Source organism: Dendronephthya gigantea, unplaced genomic scaffold, assembly GCF_004324835.1.
Source record: "Dendronephthya gigantea isolate DGI-Jeju-01 unplaced genomic scaffold, DenGig_1.0 000049F, whole genome shotgun sequence".
NCBI lineage: Eukaryota > Metazoa > Cnidaria > Anthozoa > Malacalcyonacea > Nephtheidae > Dendronephthya > Dendronephthya gigantea.
Genome location: NW_021163059.1, coordinates 31,456 through 50,816, shown reverse-complemented (window position 1 = coordinate 50,816; position 19,361 = coordinate 31,456). Strand labels below are relative to the sequence as shown.

Genomic DNA, 19,361 nt, shown 5'->3' with positions numbered 1-19,361 from the left:
TAGCCCATCATAGAAAAACGCCGTGAATCAACCAAATCAGTATAGTTCCTAAAAAATTAACCTATCTCCCGATAATGTTAGAGTAAGTATCACCGTATAATATAGTTCAAAGAGTTTTACACAGCCAAGAAATGTATATACAAGCAAAAATATAAACTTATACATAGCCCATCATGGTGAATTAACCAAATTGCGGTAAATAAACCATCTACGAATTTGGCGCTATAACGAATGCGGTGAATAAACCATCTCCCGACAATGTTATATAGAGTTAGTATCACCGTATAATATAGTTGAAAGAGTTTTACACAACCAACAAATGTATACAAGAAAAAATTAAACTTATAGGAAGCCCATCATAGAAAAACGCGCTGAATTAACCAAATCAGTATAGTTCCTGCAAAACTAACCTATCTCCCGATAATGTTAGAGTTAGTATCACCCTATAATATCGTTCCAAGAGTTTTACACAACCAACAAATGTATACAAGCAAAAATTAAACTTATATACAAACCCCATCATAGAAAAACGCGGTGAATTACCCAAATCAGTATAGTTCCTGCAAAATTAACCTATCTCCCGATAATGTTAGAGTTAGTATCACCCTATAATAAAGTTCAAAGAGTTTTACACAACCAACAAATGTATACAAGCAAAAAATTAAACTGATACAAACCCCATCATAGAAAAACGCGCTGAATTAACCAAATCAGTATAGTTCCTGCAAAATTAACCTATCTCCCGATAATGTTAGAGTTAGTATCACCGTATAATATAGTTCAAAAGTTCAAAAACTTTTACACAACCAACAAATGTATACAAGCAAAAAATTAAACTGATACATAGCCCATCATAGAAAAACACGGTGAGTTAATCAAATTAGTATAGTTCCTGCAAAATTAAGCTATCTTTGGATAATGTTAGAGTTAGTATCGCCCTATAATATAGTTCAAAGAGTTTTACACAACCAACAAATGTATACAAGAAAAAATTAAACTTACACGAAGCCCATCATAGAAAAACGCGGTGAATTAACCAAGTCAGTATAGTTCCTGCAAAATTAACCTATCTCCCGATAATGTTAGAGTTAGTATCACCGTATATTATAGTTCAAAGAGTTTTGCACAACCAACAAATAAATACAAGCAAAAAATTAAACTTGTACATAGCCCATCATAGAAAAACATCGTGAATTAACCAAGTAAGTATAATTCCTGCAAAATTAACGTATCTCCCGATAACGTTAGAGTTAGTATCACCCTATAATATAGTTCAAAGAGTTTTACACTACCAACAAATGTATACAAGCAAAAAATTAAACTTATACAAACCCCATCATCATCACAGCGTTTCCACTTTCAAGAAAATGTCCTTTTTCAGAAAAATTTTGAACCCTAGAAGGAATTTTCAAGGATGTGTAATAATCAAGGAAATCTAAGGACGTTTGAGGAAATCTAAGGAAGTCTACTGTCTACATACGATAAATATACAGTAGAGAAATCAGTTATCAGTAGAGATATATTTAAAACTTTTTAGAGACTTGCAGTTGTCGATAAATTGACATGATTTACAGATTTAGCGACAATTTTTTTTTATGTGCTAACTAATTGGTAATAATTTTTATAAAACATTATTTTGGAACAAAAACATTACATGAAGTATATTACGTATTTGAAAGCGGGAAACCGAAAAATCTGAAAGTGATAAAAAATATGAGAGCAAATGGCTATGAGGCGTGTTTATGAATAAATCTCATGATTCTCATGAATCTCGCGATCTATAAACAATGAGTCAGATGGCTCAGATTCGGACCTTCTTAACGAAGGTGAACCAAGGGACAAACCTGTCACTAAAAAGAAGAAGTACAACCAAAAGTTTTTGAACTCATGGCTGTCTGAACCCCAGTTCAAACATTGGCTGGAAAGGCGAAGAGATGCACCCTACTGCAAGATATGTAATTGCTCCGTATCCTACGGTGGCCCCTATGTGCAATACACAAACCAAAGTCACAATTCAAAACAAAATGTTCAGTACACAAATAAAAGTTTACGTAGAAAAGTTTCAGTGCGCGACAAATTTGAGAAATACACAACAAAATATCTCGAAACACGTTGCAAAATTTTGTACGAAACGTGAATACAAAACTCGATATGCGACAAAGATTGCTCTTAGTACAAAACAAAATGTTGCATCGGGGACTTTTAGGACTTTTTGTGGCTATGCATTACAAGATACCTTTGCGTTCTGTCCGTCATGCGGAACGAAGAAAGGCGAAGTTACAAATTCAGAAACTGCTGGTGCGATGAATGCAAAAAGCAACAAAAGAAAACAGGATTCATCTAGTAGCAACCCTCCGTCATTTTCAGCGTTCATGAAGCAGAAGGAAACTGAAAGGCAAGCTCATTTTAAGCCAAATAAGAAAAAGGCCCGGCAGGGGGAGACGAAAGGAAAAGACGAAGTGATCGTTAACATTGGTTTGATGGAATATGACTATGGTGAGCTAAAAATCCAGCGCGGTAAGTCGTTTCCTGTGAAGTTGTCGAAAGACATGGGTTATGATGAGGTAAGAGAAAAGGTGTTAAAGAAGTGGGAGGATTACGACAGGACGTTTTCAAGAGATCGTGGTTATGTCCTTGCATTTCAAGATGGGAAATTGGCAAGAAAGATACCTGGCAGCTCAGACGAATTTTTGCTGAGAAAATACAAAGAAGGTCTTGGCAAGAGCTATAGCAGAATATATCTCTACCTTTGTCCTGTGTCAGAAAAAAGACCAGAAAATGACACCATGAACCCAATAACAAATTGGTTGACTGAGGAAGAAGAAGAGATTGAGAGGGTGTTACATGATTCTGAGGACAGTTATGTGGATGATTGCACTACCACCACCTTGTTGCAGGAGCCTCAACATAGTACCTCTGCTGAAAAATCTGCTGGACTTGTATCTTCCAATGACCAATCAGATATTATTCAGATTTATGAGGTTGCTGACTTTTTGTAAGAACCACACTTTTTTGTATTGAAATTAAAGGTATTATAATTGCAAGATCATTTAACTTAATTAATTTGGCTTATGGGCTATGGCAAAGTGGACTTAAGGTCAAATGAGGCGAAAATACCATAGCATGTCAACAGCCAACACATGGCAGGTCACACCATTTTCATTAAAAATTGCCATGTTTTCTTACATATGCATCTTCAATCTAAATCTGTCTATTAATGAATTTATAACTTGTTATTGAATCTTTGTAGACCTGTTGGTTTGGATGAGAACAGTGCTGTCCAACAGGCAATAAATGCTAGTATTCTTGAACTTGGACATGATGAGGAAGAAACAGTGGCATGTGAAAACCCAAATGGCCTTGAAGATGAGAGTGTTGTCTTGCTGATCAAGGAACATGCTACAAAGATGGTTCAAGGCGATACACGAAGTATTGTGGTTAGCAGACTAAGCATCTGGGAGACAGCAAACCCCTATTTCATACGAAAAAGTTTCCTGAAAAGAAGTGGTATGTTGCAAGTAACCTTTGCAACATTTGAAGGCCAGGAAGACGCAGTTGACCATGGTGGTCCTCGTCGTGAATTTTCCCACTTACTACTTGGAGCAATGTCAAAAGAAAGTGGCACATTGTTCAGTATGTACATGAAATGCAACCAGCATTGACCACTTGTTTTTCTTGACTTTCATATTGGTACTGTATTATTATATCTTTTTAAAATTAATTTCATTTTAGATACTTCAGAAGGGCATGTTATTAGGCCCAGTTTCAAAGCTCTGCAAAGTGATGCATTTTCAGTGGTGGGGAGAATGCTGGCAACAATGATTGTTCAGGGAGGAGAGCTACCACGTATTTTTAGCCCCAGTTTATGCCAATACATTCAGGGTGGATTCGACAATGCCTCTCCGAACATTGATGAGGTACCAGATGCAACTGTACAAAAGTCTTTAAAACAGGTAAGCACAAGCATTGGCTGTTGGTACACTATAGCTTTTTGACCAGCAATTTCAGGTCCTTTTTCAAGAGCATTATAAGAAAAGAAAGTATTCCTAATTATTATTGAGTATTGGGGTAGTAATGGGGATCAAGTTTGACTTTAATGGAAAAGTGTAGGTGATATTGATAGTCTGTTTGATACCAATATATTTTTATCATTTTAACTGAAATTCAGTGTTCTGGAAATGGTCACACCCTCCCCCAATTGTAATGCCCAGTACCAATAACCACAAACATCTACCAATATAGTACCATGCCACTGATAGACCCAATACTATATTCTTGGGCACAACACTTTACCACTCCTGAAGTTACATACACTTCACATTTTAGTTACAAGAGGCAAAAACCCAACTGGATGTCAACAACTGTTGGAATGCATGCGAGTGGAAACTAGATATTGATGGGCTGCCTTTGAATGTTAACCTCAATGAAATACCAACATTGGTTAATGAAATCACCAAGTACTTTGTGATCATCAGATGTAAATCCATGCTGGATCAATTTATCCAAGGCCTTTCATATTATGGGGTTTGAAAACATGTTTTATTTTTTTTAACTAGTTACTGCAGTACTTGTTAATCACCTAAGACTTCAAATACTTAATTCTAATTAGCCCAATAAATGAAGGCGAAAAGCATGCTTCTTATGTCAGCCACGAACAGTATGTAACAAGTTATGCTTCTCTATGTTAAATTAAAATGAGAACCTTTTCTTCCCAGGTATTAGATTTTGTCAGAAACCACAAAGGGATGGCTCATCATCTATTTTCTTGCATGAAACATGGCAATGTGAATGTTCAACAGGTGATCAAAACATTGAAACCAGCATTTTCACCCCAAGGAAACCAGCGACGAATTAAAGAAGAAATAGTGATGACAAAATTCATTGCCTTTTTAAAATCAATTGAAGGTCAATAAATTTGAATATTTACATGTATTGCCATTATTACTTGTATGTAAGAACAAATATATATCAGTGAAAATTATGTGAAATGTAATTGTACATTTTTGTCAATTTTAGATGGTACTTTGCAAGAGTGCTTAGAAGACAGTGATATAAAATTAACAGAACAAGAGAAAAGTTTCATTCCTCTGTTAACACCAGGTCACATGCTACTCTTTGTGACAGGGGCAGCCAACACACCATCTATTGGTTTTGATCCAAAACCAATGATAAGTTTTGTACATGATGAGGGAAAGACCATTCCAAGTGCACAAACATGCTCAAATGTACTATATTTATATGTGAATGGTAAAACAACTAATGGTAACTTATTTCACGACCTCCTTACAGCATTAATGAATGGAGGTATTTTCAGCAAATTGTAAAATTTATAGTAGAAAGAAAAGTTTATACCATGTTATAAGATTTTTTGAGTTTTTGCAGCGCAGCCATTGTAATTTTTAATTGCTTTCAATTCACACCACAAGGGCAAGTTCAAGCCAAGCCCTTATCACCCTTTGGTAGACTGTAGCCTTCAGCAATTTCACATAACCTGTGGTATAGATCCAAAGAGTGTCTCCAGCTTGTTGGCTTGTCCAAATGAAGTTGCTGGAAAATCTCATTAAAGTATTCCTGATAACAGTTCTCTTCATTATAATCATGACAATACTGAGACATATCAGTAAATTGTTCATCTGTAACAGGCTGTATGTAATTTCTACTAACTGAGCATTCAGGAAGAAAGTATAGCTCATCTGGTCTGCCCGAAATAGTATCAAATCTTGATTTGCGAATATAATGAGAATTCCAGTGCTGTTGTACAGAAGTTAGGTCTTCTTGTACAAGTTCATGAAAGCAATACCACAAGCATTCTTTCTGTAATTGATTGGATAAACTAAGATGACCAGCTTCAACAAGATCTTTGAAAAAATTTGTCCACCAATTTGAGCGGTTTTTACGTAAATACGACCACCAACATTCGATGCTTTGATTTGATGGTGATGTACCGTATCTGTGTGCTTTCATACCAGCATGCTCATCATCTCCATTGCTTCGAAAGTATGACTGCATAGCAGCCATAATACCATTTTCTGTGCCATTATCAGTTCTTAGTATAGTTGGACAACCCCCATATTCCTTAACAGCAGTTAGAAAGTGGTGTCCAATGATGGCTGGGTCATTGTTTGTTCTGCAAACCTTTAACCACAGTACTTTACGACTGTAACCATCTATGCATCCGTGCACAGGGAAACAGTATAGTTTCAATTTATCATATCCATCGGCATGCCATGAATGATTAGGACCTGGCGTTTGATAAATTCGAGGACGAAGGGTCTTAGATCTTTGTTCCGACACACCTTCAGGGTCGAGTTCCTTGAGAACTTTATGAACAACTTCTCTTGGAACCTGGATACCTTCCATTTTTAATGTGTGCCAAACAGCACGGTACCCACCAGAACAACCAGGACCGTTGAGTTCTTGCTGAATACGACGGCGAACTTGATCTATATCGTATTCAATGTTTCTCCTTTTCAGATCAAGGTCACGAAGTTTTGTGTTCAATGTTCTTAAAGACATTCTAATGCCATGATATTTCGATAAAAACAGTAGGATTTTCTCATAGTTATATCCCTGCTTGAAATAGCGTTTTATAAGCTCCTCACATGTGGAAATTTCAGTTGGAATTTGGTCCATTCTTCTAGAATAATACAGAAATATTTGGTTATTGTTTGTGTTTACGCGCCAATTGGCGAGTACCACATTGGACAAACAGTGAACCAGTAGAACTTTGTTACATGTTACCTCTTAGATATACAGGTATAACATGGGAAATATGTCAATATCCCAGATGATCCCTAAAAGTCCCCGATGCAACATTTTGTTTTGTACTGAGAGCAATCTTTGTCGCGTATCGAGTTTTGTATTCACGTTTCGTACAAAATTTTGCAATGTGTTTCGAGATATTTTGTTGTGTATTTCTCAAATTTGTCGCGCACTGAAACTTCTCTACGTGAACTTTTATTTTGATTTGTGTACTGAACATTTTGTTTTGAATTGTGACTTTGGTTTGTGTATTGCACATAGGGGCCACCGTACTATCCTGCGCCAAAACCGCATTAAAACGGCATATGGAGAACAAAAAACACAAGGACTTGTGTAAAATTAAAGAGCAAGTAAACGCACCAATAACCTCTACTGTGTTTGAAACACGTCCAAATCCAGCAAGGATCGAGATCAAAATTTGTTCATTCATAACCGAAAAAAATCTTCCAATCAGCATTGTGGAAGATCTTGTACCCCTGCTACGAAACCTTTTCCCTTCTGATCTAGCTCTTCGTGAAGTTAAGCTGGGGAAACAAAAGGCCACCAATATAATTCGGCAAGTACTTCATGCCATTAAAGATTGTGTTTTTAAGCCTAAAAACAACAAATTCTCATTGATTATCGACGAAACCACGGATAAATCAACAACGTCTCAACTCGCCATACTTGCGGTCTATTTTAATGAAGAAACATTTAAACTTGAAATCATTCTAATCGATCTTATTCCACTCTCAGATGGAACTGCAGACACCATCTACAAGGCATTACTGGACAGCTTAAAAGAAAGAGGCATTCCTACGAAGAACGTTGTTGGCTTCTGTTCAGATACGTGCAATGTCATGTTTGGCGCCAATCATTCAGTTTCCCAGATGCTAATAAAAGATCATCCATGGATAATTCCAATCAAATGCAGCAGTCATTTGATTCATCTGGGCAGTTCCCATGCATCAAAAGTTTTTCCTAAAAACGTTGAAGACCTTTGCAGGAACATATTTTCACATTTCAGCATGTCAAGTAAAAGAAGTGAAGTATTTAAAGAGTTCCAACAGTTTCTTGATTTAGACGAGCTGAAAATTTTGCGCCCAGGTAATGTTGCAGTAAAAGTTTCAAATAATGAATAAACATTACAAAATTCAATTCAGTTTAAAATAAAGGATTAAACTAGCTTCAATTTTCACTTTTGTTTGTTAAACTCTAGGTTATACACGATGGTTATCCATGAAAGCTTGTGTAAAAAGAATCCTCGAGCAGTATGATGCCTTAAAGCTCTACTTTACAACTGTTGCATTTGAAGATCCCACAAATACTCATGATGCAATTCTGGCAAGTCTGAACAACAAGTTCTATCAAGTCTATCTGGAATTTATGGACTTTAATTTTGGTAAAATTCTGAAATTACAAATGAAATAATTTTGTAAATTTTGCTATTTTGTCATTATCATAATGCAATGCAAGTGGTTTTTTGAGTTTGTTTATTGAAATCATGAAATGCTCAGTTGTTCTATTTAGGCAGATTTGATCTATTTAGGCAGATTTTATGGGCGGCCGTTACCACCAAAAATACTATAGTTGTAAAATGAAGCAGCAAAAAGTGAAATATATCAACAACAATGCAACTGGCTTAACCAAACGTTCGATTGCTCGATCTTGGTGGTTAAAATCGCACAGCAAAAGTGTTAATAGCACAGCTTCATTTTAAACAGATCAAGTAAAGCAGAAAAATAGAACAACTAAAAACGTGAAATCGCTTGGTCCAAAATAGCTTGTAGTTCAAAATAGCTTATTTAAAAATAGCTTAATGTGAAATAACCTAATGCGAAATAGCTTTACGTGAAATAGCCTAATTTGAAACAGCCTAATGTGAAATTGCCAAATTTCAAACAGCCTAATGTGAAATAGCCTGTTGTGAAATAGGCTAACGTGAAATAGCCTAACTTGAAATAGCCTAATTTGAAACAGCCTAATGTGAAACAGCGTTATGTGAAACAGCATAATGTGAAATAGCGTAATGTGAAATAGCCTGTTGTGAAATAGGCTAATTTGAAACAGCCTAATGTGAAACAGCGTAATGTGAAATAGCCTGTTGTGAAATAGGCTAACGTGAAATAGCCTAACTTGAAATAGCACGTTCAACGCGCTGAACTGGAGTTTGTACAACACCAAGTATTCAACTATGAGGCGCCCGCAAACTTTGCACATGGTTTTTTCTTCCTTTCAAGAAGACAAGAAGATATCATCTCTAATCGGTATGTATTTTTGTTTAATTGTTTCTTTTTCTTGTATTGCATTAGTTCCCTACAAACGACTTTTCAATTATCTATGCTCGTTGTTGATTCGATGAGATAGCTAGTATCTTAAACGCATTATACGCGCATTATATGCAAATGAAGCTCAAGGAATTTCTGCTTGATTAACATTCAATCTAGGTCGCCAGTTCCTACACTTGGTCGTTATTAATGTAATAACCCAAAACTTACTCATTTACTTTGATGTACACCATACCAGGGTTAGGAGCTTAGAGCCTTGGAATTGGGCTGCTTGATTTTCCATGTTGGCTTTTCTTGTTCAGGTGTGAAGGGTGATCATGACTGAGGCATTTGTGAGGTTGTTAATTGACAGTCTTGGAGAAATTTCAGCTATGCTTACAAGTAATTATGAAGAAAATTGTGAAATTTGTTTGAGACGTTTGGAAGTACTTGCTGAACAAGCAATGACAACCGATGGCATAAGCATAGACATTGTTGATCTTATTAACCAAGCAAAAAATTTGGTAAAGAAAGATGTGACAATAAGCCAGGATTATTTTTCATATGAAGCACCCCAACAAGTAAATGGCAGGCGAGGAAGGCCACGGTTTTGTATCTCAGAGGAGCAGTTGGAATTTTTTCAAGGTTAGAATAGGCCTAAATTCTAACTTCCTATAATAAAATATCTTACTGGCTATCTATCTACCTATCTATGCATCTAATTAGTCAAATTCAACCATACAAATTTTATGCATGCACCAATTTTGAAAACTTGAGTTACACAAATAGTATACTTTAATATATGTATGTATATATGTATATATGTATATATGTATGTATATATTTTCAAAAAAAATCAGGTAACTCTGGTTTTGAAAAGCTGTGCTTTATGTCCTTCTGTTACACTCAGCAAATGGGTTTACCCAAGGTGATATGGCGCAAATGCTTGGTGTTAGCTTACGGACGATTGAAAACAGATTTTCAGAATACAACATGACCAACAGAGATCGTTACAGTGCTATAGATGATGAATTCCTGGATGCCTATGTGGAGCGTGCGGTTGCACTATTTCCAAGATCAGGTACCATTAGGCAATATTATGTACAGTAACACATGAATTGATCATGCGAAATATCCTTATATTGTAGTGTGGACTAGTGTAATTTTTTAAAAAAATATTCTCAGGTACGAAAACTATTGAAGGAGAGCTAATATCTCAGGGGATTCGAGTTCAGAGACGAAGGCTCCATGACTCGCTAAAACGTGTTGATCCTGTTGGGAGAAGACTCCGTTCACTTAATGCCATACGAAGACGTGTGTATAATGTCCATTCACCACTTGCACTTTGGCACATGGACAGGAACCATAAACTTATAAGGTTTGTTAGGTCGTATCTCTTAAGAGAATAGTTTCTGTAAAACTTCGTTCAATTGTAATTTATGGTCAAATTAAGGTGGCGATTTGTCGTGCATGGGTGTATAGATGGATTCAGTAGAGTGGTGGTATACCTTGGTTGTAACACAAATAATAAATCAGCAACAGTTCTGGATTTATTCAAAAAGGCTGTTTCTAGTTGGGGTTCGCCATCACGTGTGCGCGGCGATATGGGTGTGGAAAACAGAGATGTTGCGCGATTCATGCTTTGCCCATCAGGCTAGAGGACCTGGACGAGGAAGCTACATTACAGGCCGTGTTTCGCACTTTCGATTCGAAGCACTACCTTATTGGACTTCCCAGAGGATTTAGGCCACTTATTTTTTGTACTTATTTTTATTCTTGTGCCATCATGAAGACATTACACAGATGAATAAATAATGAAGTCAACTACAACAAAAATACATCCCCAATTACTTGATAAATACATGATATATATGTAAACTTTGAATGAATAAATCAGTTACTCACAATTTTCGTGAGCCTTTCCTAGCTGTAGTTCCGTTGAGCAGAAAAAATGGATTAGTTTCACATATTTATAGTATAATGTTTGAAGACCCTTTTCAAAAATGTCCCGTGTTCTTTCGAATGTTTTCTTGCACGTCCCCGTGCTTCCACTTTCTTATTTTTTTGAATTCAAAATCGAAACAGGCCGAAGTGTGCACAATTCCCGGATAGAAAGGCTTTGGCGAGGTGTTTATCAGACTGTTCTCTCAGTTTTCTACGACCTTTTTATGAGTATGGAGGCAGATGGCATTTTGGATCCAGATAATGAAGATCACTTGTTTTGTCTTCATGAATTGTATAAGCCCCTCATTAACATAATGTTGGGTAAATTTTGTGACTCTTGGATTAACCATAAATTGCGAACAGCTGGAAACAAGACACCACTTCAACTGTTCATTATGGGAATGCAACAAATTGGAAGGGAGGATAGTGTGATACCAAATGAATATTTCGAGAATTTAAACGAGGTGAGGAATAATATAACTTAACAAATCACTTGACGTGAATAATAAAATACAGTCATAGTCATGGCTGATATTCGAAGAAACTTTCAGGAATATAATCTTAGAAAGGATAAGGTTTTTAGCCATGTATATAAGTATACAGATATGATGTAACAACGTGCCAAGATATAAACAATGTACGTGAAATGAAATGCAATGATAGCATACAGCAGTTATTAACACTAAACCCAAGATATACCGTGAAAAATGTATTGGTTAGCAATATGGAATGTCTTCCAAATGTTTATGCTAACACTCCAAAAACCCCAAGCAAATTATGCATTATTGCGTGAACATAAAAGGTCAAACATTTGTATATGCAACAATTTTTCAGCATGGAATCTGTGACGATTGAATCCGTCTTTTTTCGTTATAGAGAGAAATTATATCTTATGGGTTTGATACTGAAGGAGCGCTTCCAGACGAAACAGATCAACCTGACGGTGTAGTTGTCCCGGAAACGATGTGTCCTTTGGACGAGGCGACATTAGCAATATTCAGGCAAAATACGCAAGCGATACAGCAGGATGACATGTGGAGCATGCAACCATACTTGCATGCTGTACGAACTTTACAGACTTTAGTCAACAATGACGAGGCTGAATAGAACATTGAACTGTAAACAAACTCAGAAAAGCTATTTTGCCTTTAACCTGAATAGGTTATATAAACTATGGTTCATCACACCAGGCCAAAATGCGTATTAGCAAAGGCTAAGTAAAAAATTTCAAACATTCTTTCTTGGTCCGTTGGCAATGTTTCACCTATTACCAAACTCAGTTTGTTTATGCACGTGTTTGCAATAGGAAATGGGGAATCTGCAATGATGAACTCGATTGACGGCTCAATTCCAGTGGTGCAACGGGGCCGCTTGTTCGAATTTTATTCAGAGTAAAGCAAAAATATAACGCGGCAAAATTGGATCATTTGAACAGACCTTTATTCCAAAGGAATTGTAAAGAATGGAATTAGAATTTTACCATACCTGCAACTTCCTTTAGATATTTTAAAAAATATCTGTAGGATTTGTCCTTTTGTACCCTTCTGTTCGATCCCGGTTCACTAAGCGTAGGTTTCAACAATTTAGCCAATTTTGGATACGTCGGTGGCATGTTTGCAGATGACCGCAGAAGAGACAACATTTCAGGTCGTCTCTGTATCAACTATAAAATGTAACAAATTGGTTAGTACATTGTGGATCAACGACCGATTTACATAGCTACATTCTCATTAAGTGTCACCAAATAAATATTACTAACCTGTGTTAAGCCGAAAGTTGTTAACCCCTCCAAAAATTGTTGTTCAATGGCTTTTCTATCTGCATTTGTTAAAAACAATGCCTTCAATTGTTTTTCTGATAGAAAGCAAGGTAGTGGACCTCCTTGAAGTAAACTGTAACCTATAATGAAATGTACATAAATTAGTAATAAAACAATGTTATAATGATGTATGGATTGGTCACAATATATGCAAGTTAAATTACATACCAAAAATAATGCCAGCTCCTGTATAAAACCGATTGGTTTGAGCTGTTAAGTTTTCGTGGAAAACAAATCCACCTCCTTCTTCCCCAGTCTCTTCCACGCATAATTTTTCTTTAATGGCCCTTAGCATTAAAGATAAAAATTCTCGTCGCGGTCCTCCAAAATCGCGAGCATTTTCCCCGGTAAATGTGACTTCTAACGGAAAACTCCGGTCACTGGTCTCCGTGGCATCTTCTAATATTTCCTCCATACCATCTTCGAATAAATTGTGGCGAGAGACAAAGATTTCGGTTGTACGTCCTTCAATGAAAGTTGTTTTGTGAACAAGTGTTCATAAAAGGTAAGCAAAACGTTTCTAACTAGTTTAAATGTTTGATTTGTTGTTCAATGCAAAGTTTTTTTCTAACCAGAAACCGTACGCTTCAATTTCCACTTTTGGGCAGTGTTTGTGGTTATTTGTGTATTGGAAGTGACACGAAATCGTTTGGCCGTGCAATTGAAGTTGACGAGAGAGGAGGTGACGAATTGGTATAAAAACAGACGTTCAGAGACAAAATGCAAAGTTCAGCGAAAGCGATAAAAGGGAACAATATTATTGACATTTTTTAAAAAAGTTGTTTATATGTACATTTCTCATTACTATTAACATTACAATTTCAATTCATATATATTAACATTACAATTTCAATTTATATATATTAACAAAGGAAAAAATATATTGTTCAAATTAAATTTTTGTGTCAATTGTTTATCTCATCGAGGAATTCGTCGATAAAAGAAAGCTCCTCGAGCAATTCCCCGGCAAGTAATGGGGTGTCTATATTGTTTAATAGTCCTTCTAGAAAAAGGCTGTCGTCCAGGCTTTCGGGCGCGGGCGCGACGGGTTCTTGTGCATTATTTGCCACAGCGGCGCTATAATTTCCCATGTCGTCGCTGCTCTCTTTCTGTCTTTTCTCTTTCAAATTCAACGATGATGGATGGACCTCTTTCCTTTTTCTGTTCCGTTTGCTTCTTAAGGCCTCCCGCTCTTTATATGTCGGTTTTGTGTTCATTCTTTTTTTGCTTCTCTCGTAGGATGTAAAAAATGTGATTTAGTTCAACTTTTGCTTATGCTTTCAATTGTGAAGAGGCCTTTCAATTGAAAAAGGCGCGAAAATTAACTATGCGTTTCCACGCTTGTTTAATGGGCGTGATTACCACGCGATGGCGTGTGCGTCCGTGGGCAAAATCTATAAAATGTGAGTATTGTTTTACTTTGTGTTCATTTTACGAGTAAAAACGCTTAGGATTGTGAGGATGGATATTGTACGAAAAATTATCGAATGTCAAACCGTGGACGAGTTAATAGCATTGGAGAATTTATATGTTTTGAACGAGCATGAGCAACGTTTAGTATGCGAGAGAAAGATCGAGATTGTAATGTCCGAACGACAAGAGTTGACGGCGAATCTTATGGATTCATGGACTTTTGAACGAATTCAAGAGTTTTTAAATGATTGGAACGATGATGAATGGCTATGGCAAGCGTGCAAGGATATTGAGGTGAATCGAGACGAACTGTCGACACGACAACAGCAGCATGGCCGTGGAGAAAAAAGAACGAATGATGAGGTAAACGACGGTGCGAGTACGTCCGAACAGGTTAGCGAGAATCGTTATTTTACTGTAGAGGGCACGAAGCAAGTGAAGGTCAAAAAGTTTAAGACCACGGGAATTGATTACATCATACGATTCACGAACACGCTTGCCGATTTTGAATTGTCCGAGTATCATAATCGGCTTCATGAAATATTCGAAAGACTATTGCAGGCGATTACAAGTGACATTCCCGAGCACGATCAGGTCCGTTTTGTGATGCATTCGCCTCAACTCGAAAACCCCATTTCTCTTCCTTTCATGCCTCTTTCTCATCTTACCACTGAGCGTATTTTGTCTCATGTTGAACGTGTTTTACAATCCAATGAGGATTTTCGCTTTAACGATACGGTGACGATCAATTTAATTCATGTTGAAATGCCAAACGGTGGCACGGGTTCAAAACGTTCTGAAATTAATTTGGAAAAACATTTGACCAAAAAACGCTCGATAATTCGTATACAAAACGAGGATGATCTCTGTTTGGCACGAGCTTTGGTTGTTTCGATTGCGAGAATTGAAAACGATAGGTTTAAGAGTGTCGTGGACAGTCGCCGACCGTTGCAAACGCGTTTAGCAGGTGAATTACATCGAAAGGCCAATGTTTCGCTAGGACCGTGCGGTTTGGAAGAAGTAAAACAATTTCAAGTGTATTTATCTGAGTATCAGATCAACATTATTTCCAAAAACCATCAAGATGCCGTCATATATTCGGATCCGGATAAGGAGAAAATCATTTATTGTTTTGCACGACAACCATTACGATTTGATTATGAGCATGCCGGCTTTTCTTGCTCGCAAAAAGTATTGTCATACGTGTAAAAAAGGGTACGATAAGAATTTCGATCATTGTTGTCCTGGGGCGTGTAAATTGTGTTATTCTCAAACTTGCCCTATTGTGTTGTGGCTTCTGTGTGCGAGCTGTATGCGTCTTTTCAAAAGTCAGGCATGTTTCGATAGGCATAAACAAAATATAGGAGACGCGAGATCGATTTGTGAGTCTTTGGTGAAATGTCTTCATTGTAGGCTTGTTGTTACACGGGGTAAGTTAGAGAACCATCACTGCGGCAAGATGCGGTGCTCGACGTGTCGATTGTACGTGCCCCCTGAAGATCATCAATGTTACATGCAACCTGTGAAGAGATCGAGTAAAGAGGACGACGACGATACGGGTTTGCTCGATGCCGATGATGATAACGATTCATCTGAGAGTGCATACAATCAACTCCTCTTTTTCGATTTCGAATGCCGTCAAGAAAACGAGACGCATGAACCCAATTTGTGTATCGTACACAACGAGGCGGGGGACGAATGGGTATTTCAAGGAGATAAGACGAGAGACGAGTTTTGCGAGTGGCTCTTTACGAACGAACACGCAAACTGTATCGTGATGGCGCATAATTTCCAGGGTTATGATGGATACTTTATTCAAAAGTACCTGCACAAGAACGGTATCGTTCCTGAAGTGATTACGCGTGGGGCAAAGATACTCACGTTAGAGGTTCCCGTCTTCAACATGAAATTCATCGATTCGTTGAACTTTTTACCGATGCCGCTTGCTGCTTTTCCGAAAACCTTTGGCCTGAACGAACTGGCAAAAGGGTATTTCCCACATTTCTTCAACAAGAAAGAAAACGAGCACTACATCGGCCCTATACTTCCCAGTTCCTACAACAATCCCGACGGTATGAGTCCGGACGGCGAGAAAGCATTTATGACATGGCACAACAACCTGAAAGAGAATAATTACGTGTTTGATTTTCAACGAGAGATAGTGGCATACTGTTGATCGGATGTCGACATTCTTCGTTGAAGTTGTCTCGAATTTCGCAAACTGTTCCGTAGTATAACGAACATTGATCCGTTCGACCAGTGTTTGACCATTGCATCCGCGTGTAATCTTGTGTACCGAACCAATTTCCTCAAGGAAGACACGATTGCCATCATTCCACCACACGGCTATCATCCCAAAGACAAACATTCCATTCTGGCCTTGAAATGGTTACCCTATTACTCCGAAAAGAATGAGGCATACATCCAGCATGCTCGTAATGCTGGCGAGAAACGTGTGGATAAGTATTTGTTGGACGGTTACGACCTGGAAACGAGTACGGCTTACGAGATTCATGGATGCTTTTGGCACGGTAAGATGAGGGATAACCTTATTAGGACACGTTTTTGACCGGGTCAATTCTATGAGAACGTTTTTTAATTGTAGGATGTTTGAAGTGTTATGCCCGAGATACCGTCAATCCCGTGAATGGAAAATCGATGCACGATTTGCATCAGGCCACGGTGGAGAAAGTCAACTACCTTGAGAACAAGGGGTACACCGTGGTTCAGGAATGGGAATGCGATATCAAACGAGAATTGGGACGTAATGAAGAGATGAAACGGTACTTTGATCATTACGAAGTGATTGACCCTTTGCAACCTCGCGACGCCTTCTTTGGTGGTAGAACCAACGCCGCCCAATTATTCCACAAATGTGAAGAAGATGAGAAGATCAGGTAATGGTAAAAAAGCATAAGATGATGTTCCCGTGTAGAGTGAAACCTAATTGTTCTTTCCTACAGATATTTAGATTACACTTCATTATATCCTTTTTGTAATGCGATGATGCGAACGGTTGTTGGCCATCCTCGAATCATTAGGGAGAATTTCGATCAAGACGTCTCCAATTACTTTGGCTTGATTAAATGCACCGTGCTTCCACCGCGGGGTCTTTTCCATCCCGTTCTTTCTTACCGTACCCAAGACAAGTTGATGTTTCCCTTGTGCAAGACGTGTGCAGACACGTGTCAGCAGACTCCTTGTGCCCATACCGACGACGAAAGAGCGATTCGTGGAACGTGGTGCCACGTGGAATTGCAAAAAGCGTTGGAGAAAGGGTACCGTATCCTGCAGCTGCACGAAGTATGGCATTGGTCCGAGACCTCAGACGAATTGTTCAAGGACTACATCTACACGTTCCTAAAGATTAAGCAAGAGGCAAGTGGGTATCCCAAGGAGTGTGTGACGGAAGAGCAGAAACAACGATACGTCGCAGAGTACTTGGAACATCAAGGAATTCAATTGGATCCTGGTAAAATCGAGTACAACCCTGGTTTGCGTGCGCTGGCAAAGTTGATGTTAAACTCGTTTTGGGGTGAGTGGTACATGAGAATTTGTTAAAAAAGTATAGAGTGACATGCACTTATAAAGTGTTTCTTGTTCTAGGCAAATTCGCGCAACGAACCAACATGACTAAAACGGAATTGATCAAGGATCCGCAAGTGTATTATGATTACTTGAGCTCGGACGAGATGCCCCGAATTCTAGGACCAACGTCGTCATCGCCGCCTTTACGACCGCTCAAATTGTACGATCTGTTGGACATGTTACAAGAACGAGCCTTGTATTACGACACGGATTCGGTGATATTCGTAAGCAAACCTGATGCACTTGAACCTTCGTTGGGTCCATACCTCAGTGAATTGACAGACGAATTGAAAGGAGAGCATATTACGACGTTCATATCGTACCAGTACGAACAAGATCGAGACAAAGATACGAGGAATTACCCTGGATTGTACGGCAAGGCAAAAAATAAATTTTGAAGTGATACAACAACTGGTTCATCTTCATGCGGTGTGTGGGATACGCGACAAGGTAACAGTTGACATTCCATTCAAAATTGTACGGAATGCGAGGGAGCGTACTATTAAGACCAAACGCATGAAAAAAGATTATCGCATCGTGTACAACAAACGCGTGATTGTGGACAATTATAAAACATTACCTTATGGTTTTTAAAATAGTTTATTGAACAGATGCTTAAGGAGATTATTACATGTATTCTTTGAAATGTTAAATACAAAATATGAAATAGTTTATTGAACAGATCCTTAAGGAGATTATTACATGTATTCTTTGAAATGTTAAATACAAAATATGAAACGTTCAATTGTCAATGTTTAATTTATGATAGTGTTCTAAGTTCACACCCGTTTGTTTTTCCAAGGATTTTATCCCGTCGTTGATCTTCTTTTGTAGACCCCACAACATCGTTTCCTTAGCGTTTGCATGATCAGAGAAATTACTCATTGCTTGAGGTGCTGGCGGAACTGTTAATTCCGTCAACGTTTGTAGCATGATTTGCATTAATAAAATGCAATGAAGCGTTTGATTTTCAATAATTGTCGGCGGTATTACTTTTGCATGTACGAGATAGTAGATTAGATCCATGAAATCTTTCTGATTTGCCGAAAACCAGTTACCGATAATATTCCTCCAAGACATCTTCGTATGTCGAGCGTCCGTTTGTTATGAGTAACAAGCGGGAATTGTTCGCTCCTATATAATTAAAAAGTAACACGTGAGCTAACATAATTTTCTACATTGAACACTAAACATCGTGACGCATCGTAATAAATAGGCGTATTAGAGAAAATTGAAAATGTTTTACCTGCTTCAACTGTTGTCATTGTTGAGTTTCGCATGGGCAGAGGACGGCTGTTTGGAACGCCGCCGAGTATCAGTCTTAGACTGTGCGAGGCGAAATCTCAGCGCCGTTCCTTATATTAAGGACGGCGCATGGGTTAGATACTTGTTGCTCGAAGACAATAGAATGGGTTCTTTAATGCCACCAAAATCCTGGAGAGCTACCCAAATCTAAAGAAGTTGGATCTCCAGGGAAACCCCCTGAGTTGTGACGTGATGAGGCGGCCTCCTGATGTGAAAATCTTGAGTCGGTGTGATAGGCCGCCCTTCACAACAATAACAACAACAACGTTGATGGTGCTCGACTT

General features: G+C 38.0%; 2 protein-coding genes across 2 annotated transcripts; both read left to right on the top strand.

Moving 5' to 3' along the window:
- Nucleotides 1–2,303: 2,303 nt before the first annotated feature.
- LOC114528309 lies at nucleotides 2,304–5,439 on the top strand. Its single transcript, XM_028549940.1, has 6 exons — nucleotides 2,304–2,995; nucleotides 3,251–3,633; nucleotides 3,733–3,953; nucleotides 4,327–4,524; nucleotides 4,716–4,905; nucleotides 5,017–5,439. Exons 1-6 carry the CDS (start codon nucleotides 2,304–2,306, stop codon nucleotides 5,322–5,324), a joined length of 1,992 nt encoding a protein of 663 aa, XP_028405741.1. The 3' UTR covers nucleotides 5,325–5,439.
- A 10,204-nt stretch (nucleotides 5,440–15,643) lies between these two features.
- On the top strand, nucleotides 15,644–18,170 carry LOC114528308. Its single transcript, XM_028549939.1, has 5 exons — nucleotides 15,644–16,323; nucleotides 16,417–16,715; nucleotides 16,790–17,081; nucleotides 17,148–17,719; nucleotides 17,791–18,170. The coding sequence occupies exons 1-5, from the start codon at nucleotides 15,644–15,646 to the stop codon at nucleotides 18,168–18,170; spliced, it is 2,223 nt and encodes a 740-aa protein (XP_028405740.1).
- The last annotated feature ends 1,191 nt before the right edge of the window (nucleotides 18,171–19,361 follow it).

Excerpts from the sequence above, each read along its gene's own strand:
- LOC114528309 (XM_028549940.1), top strand. The coding sequence starts at position 2,304 with ATGAATGCAAAAAGCAACAAAAGAAAACAGGATTCATCTAGTAGCAAC. Across the intron at positions 2,996-3,250 it reads TATGAGGTTGCTGACTTTTT|ACCTGTTGGTTTGGATGAGA; the intron begins GTAAGAACCACA and ends GAATCTTTGTAG. Across the intron at positions 3,954-4,326 it reads TACAAAAGTCTTTAAAACAG|TTACAAGAGGCAAAAACCCA; the intron begins GTAAGCACAAGC and ends TTCACATTTTAG.
- LOC114528308 (XM_028549939.1), top strand. The coding sequence starts at position 15,644 with ATGCGGTGCTCGACGTGTCGATTGTACGTGCCCCCTGAAGATCATCAA. Across the intron at positions 16,324-16,416 it reads CTGAAAGAGAATAATTACGT|TATAACGAACATTGATCCGT; the intron begins GTTTGATTTTCA and ends ACTGTTCCGTAG. Across the intron at positions 16,716-16,789 it reads TCATGGATGCTTTTGGCACG|GATGTTTGAAGTGTTATGCC; the intron begins GTAAGATGAGGG and ends TTTTAATTGTAG.